Source organism: Megascapheus bottae, chromosome 5 (assembly GCF_031878675.1).
Source record: "Megascapheus bottae isolate mThoBot1 chromosome 5, mThoBot2.hap1, whole genome shotgun sequence".
NCBI lineage: Eukaryota > Metazoa > Chordata > Mammalia > Rodentia > Geomyidae > Megascapheus > Megascapheus bottae.
Window position 1 is genome coordinate 67,598,486 of NC_143513.1, and position 12,212 is coordinate 67,610,697.

The following is a 12,212-nucleotide window of genomic DNA, read 5'->3' on the forward strand; positions in this document are numbered from 1 at the left end:
TGCCATTGTTCATTTTCTTGATGATAGCCATTCTGACGGGACTGAGATGGAATGTCAGTGTCATTTGGTTTCACTGTTCCTTTATGACGAAGGATATCAAATATTTCTTTTTGTATTTATTAGCAATAGAAGAAATGTATTTCTATTGTCTATTGAATTTGCTTTCCCCCTTATTAATTGGATTACTTGTTCTTTGGGGATTTAAATTGGTTTTTTTTGCCAGTCCTGGCCTTGGGCTCAGGGCCTGAGCACTGTTCCTGGATTTTCTCAAGGCTAGGGATCTACCACTTGAGCCACAGCACCACTTCTGGCTTTTTGCTATGTATGTGGTACTGAGGAATTGAACCCGGGTCTTAGTGCATGCTAGGCAAGCACTCTACCACTAGGCCAAACTCCCAGCCTGGGGATTTAAATTTTTTAAGCTCTTTATATAGTTAAAATTTTAATCCATCATCTGATGGATAGCTTGCAAAGATTTTATTCATTTGGTGGTTTGTCTCTTGATTCTGGTAATAGTCAGATTATTTTATTAATTATAATTTTAATTAAAATTTAAAATTGTAATCCTATTTGTCAATTCTTTTTTTTGCCAGTCTTAGGGCTTGAACTCAGGGCCTGAGCACTGTCCTTGGGCTTTCTCAAGGTTAGTACTCTACCACTTGAGCCACAGCGACACTTCGGCATTTTCTGTGTATGTGGTATCAAGGAATAGAACCCAGAGCTTCATGCATGCTGGGCAAGCACTCTACCACTAGGCCAAACTCCTGGCCCCCCTATTTGTCAATTCTTGCTCTTATTTCCTAAGTAATTACAATCCTACTCAGGAAGAAATTGTCTATGGTTATGTCTCCAAATGTTTTCCCTATGTATTATTTTTGTTTTGCTGGTCTTGGAGCTTGAACTGAGGGCCTGAGGACTGTTCTTTGCTTTCTCAAAGTTAGAGCTCTACCACTTGAACCACAGCACCACTTCCATTTTTTCCTGTGTATGTGGTAACGAGGAATCAAACCCGGGTTTTTGTGCATGCTAGGCAAGCACTTTACCATAAGGCCAAACTCCCAGCCCCTTCCCTGTGTTTTTCTGTACTAGTTTCAATCTCAGTTCTTATGTTAAGAACATGGATCCATTTGGATTCAAGACAGATCAAGTAAGAGAGAGGACTCTAATTTCAGTCTTCTGAACTACTATCTGTTGAAGAAATTGTCTTTTCTCCAATGTATGCTTTTGGTCCTTTGTAAAAAACAAAAACGAAAAGCAGCCAGGCGCAGTGGCTCACACCTGCAATCCTAGCTACCAGGAGGCTGAGATCTGAGGATCGTGTTCAAAGCCAGACCAGGCACTAAAGACCGTGAGAGTCTCATCTCCAATTAACCCCATTAGAAAAAGCAGAAGTGGAATTATGGCTTAAGGGTAGGATAGTAGGCTTGAGCTGAAAAACTCATGGACAATGCCCAGGCCCAGGGGTAGTTGTGGTAGCCTTGAACTTAAGAGCTAAGAGACAGCACCCAGGCCCAGAGTCCAAGCCCCACAAATGACTAAAAAAAAAAAAATAGCCGGGAGTTTGGCCTAGTGGTAGAGTGTTTGCCTAGCATGCATGAAGACCTGGGTTCTATTCCTCGGAACCACATGCATAGACAATAGCTGGAAGTGGTGCTGAGGCTCAAGTGGTAGAGCTCTAGCCTTGAGAAAGTCCAAGGATAGTGCTCAAGCCCTGAGCTCAAGCCCAGGTCTATCAGATGGGTTCAAGCTATGTGGGTTTATTTATTATTTATGTGAGAGCTATGCAGGTTTATTTCTTTTCTGTTTCATCGTTTCATGTCTTTTGGGGGGTCAGTACTATGCTGGTCTTGTTACTGTGGCTCAGCTTTTTTTTTGTCAGTCATGGGGCTTGAACTATGGGCCTAGGTGCTGTTCCTGTGCTCTGCAGCTCAAGTCTAGTGCTCTACCACTAGAGCCACAGTGCCACTTCCAATTTTCTGGAGATTAATTAGAGATAAGGGTCTTAGGGACCTTCATGCCACTGGCTTGCTTTGAACTGTGATCCTCAGATCTTCGCCTCTTGAGTAGCTATGATTATAGGCATGAGCCACCAGTACCAGGCTTCTTAATAGGCTTAATTTGGCTTTTCAGGCTCCTTTACACTTCCATGTGAAATTTTGGATTGATTTATCGGTGAAGAATGACATTGGAGTTTTAATAGAAATTGCACTGAATTCATAGATTGCTTTTAGAAGTATAATCATTTTCATAGCATTAATTTGGTCAATTCATGAACATGGAAATTTTTTTATCTTCTAGGGTCTTCTTCAGTTTCTTTATTCGATAATTTATAGTTTTGCTTGTAGAAATCTTTCACATATTTAACCTGTTTTTAGACTTTTATGCTATTGTGAAAGGGATTTTTTTCCTGATTTTTCAGTCTATTACTTGTTGGTATATAGAAAAGCTACTGATTTTTGCATGCTGATTTGTGTTCTACTTCTTTACCAAAAGCATTAATCAGATGTTATTTTTTTGTAGAGCTCAGGATCCTTTAAGATATCATAAGTATAATATATAATTTGTAAATAGGAATAATTTGACTTCTTTCTTTCTTTCTTTCTTATTACCAGCCCTTGCTTTCTTTTTCTTGTCTTATCACACTGGCTAGGAACTCAAGCACTTCACTGAATGAGTGAAGAGAGTATTGTTCCCCATTTAGTACAATACTGGCTATAGGTTTGTCATAGCTTTTAGAATATTGAGGTATGTGCCTTCTATTACTAGTTTCTTCTATGAAGAAACAAGAAGAGGTATTGAATTTTATCACAAATTTAGTCTTCATCTACTTATGATTTTTATTTTTTTTTGCCTTTATTGTATATGTGGAGCACTATACTTAATCTAGGAAACTGTAAACAGGCTAAATTCTCACTAATGGATAAAAGGATACATAAATTGCGGTTTAATTGTGGTTTCCAGTGATGAGAAGGCATTCATGAGCTGAAGTATTTGGGGGGAAATGCTGAAGAAACTGTATAACACCATTATGATGGATGTCTAAAACACACAATTCAAAATTATGTAATGCTAGTGGATATACATACCCACATATAGAGTAAAATTGCAAAACCCATAAAATCAAATGTAACAAGATATGAATAGTGCTTGAATTTCAGTCCTATGTACATAGGTACTTGTGTTCTCTATAAATATACTTCATGCCTCAAATATTTGTTTTAATTTTTTTGCCAGTCCTTGCCCTCCAGGCCCTTGTTTTAATTTTTTAATAAAAATGTAGGAAAAATTCAACAAAAGCTCCTAGGCATTTAGAAATAAGGGTAAAGGGGGTACATGGTGGCATCAGTCCTCAAAGAGGATGATCTGCTGGGATGGGATTAGGGGGCAGGCTGAGTCCTGAGTGGAGGGATCATGAGGATTAACCAAATCATCCCCCTAAGCTGACCACCTGGCTGACATGCCCACCACTTAGGCCCTTTAGAGATGCATTCCTGGACCAGAGCTTCCCTTCCCTCATACTTCTTAATCTCTTCCCCCTTCTCCCCCACCTCTAATTTTGCCCTCACCTTAACCCCCCCATACTGATCAGAACAGGATTTACCTGTTTGGTGCCTGATGATACATTAGCTCAGATCTCCCTTGAATATTCCCCAAACGAAAGTTGAACGGTAGTAGCCTGAACTCTGGAAACCAGAGAGAGATTAGTCCTAGTACTCAAGATGAAAGCCTGCTAAAGGCTTGGATCCCTGGATGTCACTATTGACAAGTTCCTCCCTGTCCCTCCTTCCATGTGCTAGAGTTAGCAGTCAAAGCCAGCTTCCGATCTGAGCCTGCTGATGAGGCAGAAGCAGAAAGGCTGGGGCAGCAGTGCCACCACTTGCAGAACTGGTATCTGTCAGTGCTCCAAGTCCTCCATGTCAGTCCCTATCCATCATTCCCCATCATTCCCCTGCTCCCTAAGTCTCTGCAGAAGAGATCTGGTGGGCTTATTCAGACAGCCCTTCTCCATCCTGGATCACCTTGGCCACAGGATCTGAAATAGGATCCTGTCCTCTGGGGTGTAGATGAAACATCTTTCATCGCTGCTCATCACCTGTCGGAATATCCAGGCTTTTGAGTGGAGATAACGAGAGGAGAGGAGAAAAAAGGAGGGCAGAGGAGGGGAGTCTTTTGTGTGTGTGTGTGTGTGTGTGTGTGTGTGTGTGTGTGTGTGTGTGTATCACACACATCCGTATGGAGGCTTGAACTCAGGTCTTGGAAGCAAGCGGTCCCTTAGCTTTTTTGCTCAAGGCTGGCACTCTGGCATGTGAGCCACACCTCTACTTCCAGCTTTTTGCTGGTTAATTGGAAATAAGAGTCTCCTACCTAGGCAGGCAGTTGTGATCCTCAGCTCTCAGACTCCTGGATAGCTATGATTACAGGTTGTGAGCCACCAGTGCCCAACTCGCCCAAAGTGCTTACCTTTTGTTTCGTTTTATGTATTTATTTACCCTGAGCTGTTTTTGCTCAAAGCAAGTACTTCAGCACTTGGTTGCAAGATCTATTCGCAGCTTTGGGATAGTTAATTGAAGATAAGAGACTCACGGATTTTTCCTGCCTGAGCTGGCTTCAAACTGTGATCCTCAGCTCCTGAGTAGCTAGGATTACGTCTTGAGTCTATCTTTTGGACAACGTTCTTATTAGAAGGAAACACTTCAAGTATAAAGTCCTGTGTTGTTGGGAGAGTTACATTTACTTCTTTATTCTAACAGATCCGCTGTTCGACGCTGGAGATAGGAAAAAAAAAAAGGGATGGAAGCACAAGTGGGGCATGCAGTGAGGAAGAGCTGGGTGTGGGAGGAAGCTGTCTAGGGGCGACTTCCAGCCTAGGAGTGAAGGGTAAACCGGGTATGTGCAGGCAAAAGAACGCTTTCTTGGGCAATGTCTAGAGCTTGGAGCTTCAGAGCCTATGGTGGTGAACACTGAGTGCCCAGACCTGGGAGGGGAAATGCAAGAGAAGGCACTGGTGTGTGTGTGTGTGTGTGTGTGTGTGTGTGTGTGTGTGTGTGTGTGTGTGTGTGTGTGTGTGTGTGTCTTAGGAATTTCCCAGCAATTTCCTGGAGGTCCTTGTGGCCTCCCATCCACCACTTCAATCCTGAACGACTGGTGCAGCGATGTCAGCTCCAGTGTCTAGCAAACGCTGGTTAAGTGAACGACCTTCTAATATGCTAAGCAGGCTCCATCTCTCCTTCGAGAGGGAAAACCAGGTGGCTGGCAGCAGGCCGTGGCGGGGCGGGGCTCGCGGGGCGGGCCGGAGCGACAGTGAGCGGGAGCAGAGGATCGGGAGCCAAAGTGTGCACATCTCGGCCTCAGTTTCCCTCTTGCAGCCCTAGCCGTGGCTCCTGGGCGACCGCTTGGGGTCGGGGGTCAGCACTGATGGTGGAGAGGAGAAGGAGCGCGCGTGTCTGCGCCTTTGGGGAGGAGACCGTCAGTCCTGGCCGGCCCCAATCACTGGGCAGGACCGGGCCGGGCCACCTGGTGCGGGCAGTCCCTCCGCGCAGCTGACCTGGGGCGGGACGAGCCGCCAGAACCGGTGGGAGCGGTGGCGCCTCTGGCGGGGGAGCGGCGGGGAGAAGCCGTCAGTCCCGGTAGCTCCGCCGACCCCGGCTCCGATCTCCAGCAGGCTGGCAGGCAGGCAGGGAGGGCTTCCGGGCGGCGGCGGCGGCGGGCGGGAGGGCGGGCTGGGGCTGGCGGAGGCAGCCCAGGCAGGCCCCGCCCCCTGGGCGCGCCCTCCCTCTCTCCCTCCGCCCTCCCTTCTCCTTGCGCACCTCGCACCGGGTCCCCGGACCCGCGGCTGCGGCTTTTGCTCCGGGAGGCGGCGGCGGCTGGAGCTGCCATGGAGGCCGGGGCGGGGGCAGGCGCGGGAGCCGCAGGCTGGAGCTGCCCGGGCCCAGGTCAGAGCCGCCCCTCCCTCAGCTCCCCACGCCCCCCACCTCTCTCAGCTACCCTCTGTCCAGACCCCCGGAGCTCCAGCGCAAGTGGGGGGGTCGCTTTCCTTCCCCCCGGCCCAGACTCCATCTTTCGACCTGGGGCTTCGCCCACCCGGCCGTGCACTCCCGGGGCTCTGCCCTTCGCGCCTCCGCAGAGCCGGTGCAGCCCGGGCGAGGGTGGGGTGGGTGAGGCCCGGGGGGCGCGGAGGGAAGCAGGACCGGGAAGGGGCCGCACCCCTCTGCGCACGCGGCCCTCCCCGCCGGGCTCCACCGCGGCCTCCCGGCCCAGCCCCTCGCCTCTCCGCCCTCCAGGCTGAACTGGCACACGCCCTCTTTCTGTCTGCCGAGGAGAGGATCTCGGAACCCGGCTGCCGCGCGGGCCGCGAGGGGGGCTGCGGGAGGAGGATCTGCGGACGGGGCGGAGTGAGTCCCGCAGCGACCCTGAAATGATCCGTCCTGCGGCCCTCCAGCCCCAGTCCTCCTGCGGTGACTGGGAGGCATGTCGCCCCCAACCCCAAACCCAGGGCACCCTACAATGCCTCCTCTCTTCCGACTCCCAGGATCCACAGTGACCACTTTAGGCTCCTATGAGGTGTCTGAAGGCTGCGAGAGGAAGAAAGGCCAACGCTGGGGGTCCTTGGAACGGCGCGGGATGCAAGCTATGGAGGGTGAGTTCTCTGAAAAGGCCTTTTGCTCATCCCTCATCCCTTCCCTTTTCATCCTTCCTCCTTTGACCCCAGAGCACTGGGCCCAGCTCTCTCTCCATTCACCTTAGGCCCCTCTTCTTTGGCTGCTGAGCTCCAGTCCTCCCCAGGGTCCCCTTTGGGACCCTAATTGCCCAGCTAACCAGATTGTGTGTCCTGAGGCAGCTGCCAGGTGGAGAGAAAGGCCTTGTTGGACAGAGCTTTGAAGCAGTCTTTCAGCAGGGGGTTTGTTCTCACTGCCTGTCGACCCAGATCCCAAAGCTGTCTCTTTATTTTAAAAAAGCAAGGACATGTGAATTGTCTCTCTGGGGCCACCACTGGTAACTTCTAATAGAAGCCTGTGGTTTGGGTTCTCTAGCCTTACGGCCCGAAAAAGCATGGTGGGAGTGTGTGTGGGGGGAGGGATAGGTGCAGTCAATTTACCAATGCCCATGTATCCATCCCCACTGCACCCATGTGACTTGGGAGCTGCTGCCAGCACCCAGGGCTTTCCATAAAGCATCTCCAGCCCCACCCCCTTCTTCACATTTAATATGGACAACTCTGCTCCTCTCAAGGGGCCATGACACATGGAGTCCTTCATGAACGGTGTAAAGTAAAACCAAAGACTCAGAATTTTAAAACAATACAATCGCTAGCACATAAGACTTTGCTATTTATAGAAACTGCATTGCAGTAAAGAAGGGGGCTCTCATCAACCAGAAGCAGGGACCAGCACCAAACCCCCATTTTTAGAAATATATTAAGATAGCCAGCTTTCATTTGCACACATGATCAACCTAAGACCTACCTTGACAACCATCTTGGCTCCAAGGTAGACCTCATGACATCCCCGGGGAAAATCCAGCTGGATCTTACAGCACATTTTGTTTTCCAGTCCTGGTGCTTGAACTCAGGGTCTGAGCACTGCCTTTGGGCTTTCCTCAAGGCTAACACTGTACCACTTGAGCCACAGCACCACTTCTGGCTTTTTCTATGTATGTGGTACCGAGGAATCAAACCAGGGTCTTCTTGCATGCTAGGCAAGTACTCTACCACTAGGCCAAACTCCCGGCCAGCACTTTTTTTTTTTTTTTGCCAATCCCGGGCTTGAGCTCAGGGCCTGAGCACTGTCCTTGGACTTTCTCAAGGCTAGAGCTCTACCATTTGAGCCTCAGCATCACTTCTGGCTTTTTTCTATGTATGTGGTACTGAGGAATTGAACCCAGGTCTTCCTGCATGCTAGGCAAACACTCTACCACGAGGCCAAACTCCTGGCCCCAACATTTTTTAAAAAAAGGATATTTGATAACATATATTTGAAAGGGCCCTAGTATTTCTCTCCAGTAAACACTTGGGTTTGTTTTATTCAATTTTTTTCTTTCTTTAGCTACTGACAGTAATGCTTTCTTGCTATGGAAAAGCTAATGTCTCACAAGCCACTCAAATAATTATTTAGCTGTCTATAAACCCTCAAATTAATAATTATTTCAGTTGGCATAAAGACACATCAAGAGTCTGCATTTTTTTTTTTTGGTAGCTGTATTGAGGTTCAACTTAAGGCCTTGAACATGCTATACAGTCTTGCTTTAATTACTTTTCTGGTAGGGTCTCAAGTTTTTGCCTAAACTAGCCTGAATCTTTTATCAACTACTTGTCTTACTACCCAGAAACAAGAATAGAAATACCAGGCATCAGGCTGGGAGAGGTGGCTTAGTGGTAGAGTGCTTGCCTAGCATGAGTGAAGCCCTGGGTTCGATTCCTTAGTACCACATAAACAGACAAAGCAGAAGTCGCATTGTGGTTCAAGTGATAGAGCTCTAGCCTTGAGCATAGAGAAGCTCAGTAACAGAGCCCAGATCTTAAGCTCAAGGCCCAAGATGAGGGTGGGGAGAGAGGAAAGAAAGGAAAAGAAATACCAGGTACCCTTGTGCAGGCCTCTCATGGCTGAGCCAGCACAAGCCTGCCTTTTGTGCTCAAAGGCTGCAGAAAGGGGCAATCAAGTTCCATACTGGGCCCCTGGAGAGCTTGAGATGGGGAAGGGAAGCCTCCAGACTTGACATTTACACCAGAGGACTTGTCATGAGTATGGGTCCCACAGCTGGGGGACAGCAGTCGGCATTCTTCTATCATCTGGGCCATGGGGTGGTGAGATGGAGGGCTCTGGAGACCGGACAGGAGGTAGGTACTAACTCTTTGGTGGGATGGGGGCTCTCTCAGGGGAGGTATTACTTCCAGCCCTGTATGAGGAAGAAGAGGAGGAAGAGGATGAGGAAGAAGAGGTGGAAGAAGAAGAAGAACAAGTTCAGAAAAGTGGCAGTGTCAGCTCTCTGTCAGTTGGCAAGCACCGGGGCCTGAGCCTCACAGAGACAGAGCTGGAGGAGCTGAGGGCTCAGGTACTGCAGCTGGTGGCAGAGCTGGAGGAGACTCGTGAGCTGGCAGGGCAGCATGAGGATGACTCCCTGGAGTTACAAGGTGAGCATCTGTGACTAGGGTAGGGGGCCTAGGGCCAAAGGCTCAAATCTGAGCCCAATACTCCCTCCCACTGCAGGACTTCTGGAGGATGAACGACTGGCCAGTGCCCAGCAGGCTGAGGTGTTCACCAAGCAGATCCAGCAGCTCCAAGGTAATCAATCCTGATTCAGACTGAGGCAGGGGTGGCCATACTCATCGCCACCCAAGTCTTTTCCCCCTGAAACACAGCAGGTGACAATAACTTACTTTTCAGCCATTCTTACCCTTCTTCTCTCCTTGTCTCTCCAACTCTCCTCATTCCCCAATTTCCTTTCTTTGTAATACTGTCTGGCTTCTCTATCGTCCTATTTCCTTTTTTTTTTTTTTTTTTTTTTTTTTTACCTTTCTCTCTTACATGTATCCCAGGCTCACCCTTCCTTTCCTGTCCTCAGCCTGCTCCTTCACTCTGCATCCCTGTCCTCCTGATCAAGGAGAACCAAGGTAGACATCAAGATTAAACTGTAAGCTAGATTTTTTTTTTCCTGTCCTAAAGGGAACCAGTAGACATGCAGGAAGCCAATAACATGACTAGGGGGTACACCTTGAAAAAAAAAAACCGTACTTCTTAGCCTCCCTTGGATCTGAGCTTTGCCCTGCCCCCAAGCTCCTCTTTTCCAATGCCCATGTGTCTTTGTCTCTGAAAAGGAACAAGGCAGGCGTCCCACATTCCACTGCTGCCACCAAATAAAGGGGAAGCTTTTGTTACTTTTGTGAGCTTCCACAAAGTTTAGGGGAGTTGTCCTAGAAAGCAGCAGGGATTCTGTAGGTAGAACTAAGATCAAACCAAATGAAAAGTTTAAATGGGAGACAAAAAAAGAGAGAGAGGAAAAGAAGACCTGAAGAGGAACAAGCAAAGCAAAGAGCTGGAAGGAAAGAGAACGGGACAGGACATGGAAACAAAGGGAACTATAGGAGTGTGGCAAAGAAGAGGAGAAATGGTAGGAGATGTATAGCAGAGAAAAGAACATAGGCATTAATCTCAGCTCACTTAAAATCTTAGGCCAGCTCTACTATTTATAAATTTTGTGATCTTAGGGCCAGGAGTTTGGCCTAGTGGTTAAAGTGCTTGCCTAGCATGCATGAAGACCCGGGTTCGATTCCTCGGTACCACATACATAGAAAAAAGCCGGAAGTGGTGCTGAGGCTCAAGTGGTAGAGCTCTAGCCTTGAGAAAGTCCAAGGACAGTACTCAGACCCTGAGCTCAAGCCCAGGACTGGCAAAAAAAAAAAAAAAATTGTGATCTTAAGCAAGCCATTTTTTATCAAATTGAGACTTTGTTTCTTGCCTGTAAAGTGGTACAAATTCATTTGTCGACTTATTGAAACTCTGTATTTGAAGGAATAGCTATGAACAAGATAAACCAAATCCCTAATGAAGAGAAGATTCTAGCTGGGCTCTCTGACTCATGCTTGTAATTCTACTTGGGAGGCTGATCTGAGAATTTAGGTTCAAATCAACCCAGCAAAAAATGCTCTGACACTCTTATCTCCAACTAACCAACAAAACCCAGAAATGGATGTATGACTCAAATCGTACAGCCCTGAGTGAAAAAGGCAAAAGAATGGGCGGGGAGTTTGGCCTAGTGGTAGAGTGCTTGCCTAGCATGCACAAAGACCCGGGTTCGATTCCTCAGTACCTCATATATAGAAAAAAGCTGGAAGTGGTGTTGTGGCTCAAGTGGTAGAGCTCTAGCCTTGAGAAAGTCCAAGGACAGTGCTCAGACCCTGAGCTCAAGCCCAGGACTGGCAAAAAACCAAAAACCAAAAAACAACAACAAAAAAAAGGCAAGAGAGAGACAGCCAGAGATCCTGAGTGCAAGCCCCAGTTCTCTCTCTCTCTCTCTCTCTCTCTCTCTCTCTCTCTCTTTCTCTCTCTCCTTCTCTCTCCCCCCTTCTCCCTTACACACACACACACACACACACACACACGCACATTCTGCCAGAAAATAATCAGTTCAGATGTCACTAGTGAATGAAGATAATATAAAAATATGATAAATGAGGGCTGGGATCATGGTCTAGTGGTAGAATGCTTGCCTAGCATACACAAAGCTCGGGGTTTGATTCCTTGGTACCACACAGAAAAAGCCAGAGGTGGTGCTATGACTCAAGTGGTAGGGTGCTAGCCTTGAGAGAAAGCCCAGGGACAGTGTTCAGGCCCTGAGTTTAAGCCCAAGTACCAGCCTTCCCCCCCCCCGAAAAAAAAAAGATAAATGGAAAAGGAAATGAGATGGGAGTTTATTTTAGATTAGCCTGAAAAATCTTCTTTGAGAAAATGACATTTGAACTGAATAATGAGGAGCCAGCACCTGGAGATCTGACAGAGAAACATTCCAGGCCCAGAGGTAAGAATGAAGTACAAAACAAAGGCCTCTGTGGCTGCAGCAAACTACATGAGGTTGACTCTGGTAGGATAAAATTCTGAGGGCCAGGCAGAGGCATGTTATCATAGACAGGCCTTGTAGGCCAGATGAGAGGTCTAGATTTCATTTTAAGTGCATCAGAAAGCCATCAGAAGGCCTTAGAGCTAGGGCTCAGGTGAAATGGTACGTTTTACATTGTTAAGGTCTTTTTTGTTAGGTAGAGTGTGTGTGCGTGCGTGTGATCATATATACTTTGGAGATGGAACCCAGTGTTTTTTTTTGCCAGTCCTGGGCTTGAGCTCAGGGCCTGAGCACTGTCCTTGGACTCTCTCAAGGCTAGAGCTCTACCACTTGAGCCTCAGCACCACTTCCGGCTTTTTTCTATGTATGTGGTACCATGGAATCGAACCTGGGTCTTCGTGCATGCTAGGCAAGCACTTTAACCACTAGGCCAAACTCCAGGCCCCTTTGCTCTACTCTTTAAAAGAGCACTTTAACAATTGTGTGTGGAACCTGGAACAGTATAAAAACAATTCTGTCAGGGACATGAAAGATGTCTTTACCTAGAGAAACTGAGTGAATGGTGGCATTGTTTATTGGGATGGGAAATCTTTGACAAGAAATGAGTTTGGGGATTAGGGGACCTATTTAAGGTATTTTCTACCTGATGAGTTTGACATGTA

The 12,212-nt window shown here is 47.6% G+C and overlaps 1 protein-coding gene across 4 annotated transcripts in view; it reads left to right on the forward strand.

Moving 5' to 3' along the window:
- Positions 1-5,839: 5,839 nt before the first annotated feature.
- The window catches only part of Ccdc136 (coiled-coil domain containing 136), a 30,646-nt gene continuing 24,273 nt past the window's right edge, over positions 5,840-12,212 (forward strand). The window contains exons 1-4 of one of the 4 annotated variants that reach the window (XM_090333267.1): positions 5,840-5,933; positions 6,530-6,637; positions 8,873-9,127; positions 9,204-9,278. In XM_090333267.1, the coding sequence (XP_090189393.1) occupies positions 5,876-5,933; positions 6,530-6,637; positions 8,873-9,127; positions 9,204-9,278 (496 nt within the window). In that variant the 5' untranslated portion in view covers positions 5,840-5,875. Of the gene's footprint in view, positions 5,934-6,453; positions 6,638-8,872; positions 9,128-9,203; positions 9,279-12,212 lie in introns of those variants that run through there. The other 3 variants (XM_090333264.1, XM_090333263.1, XM_090333265.1) reach the window with 3 other exon arrangements.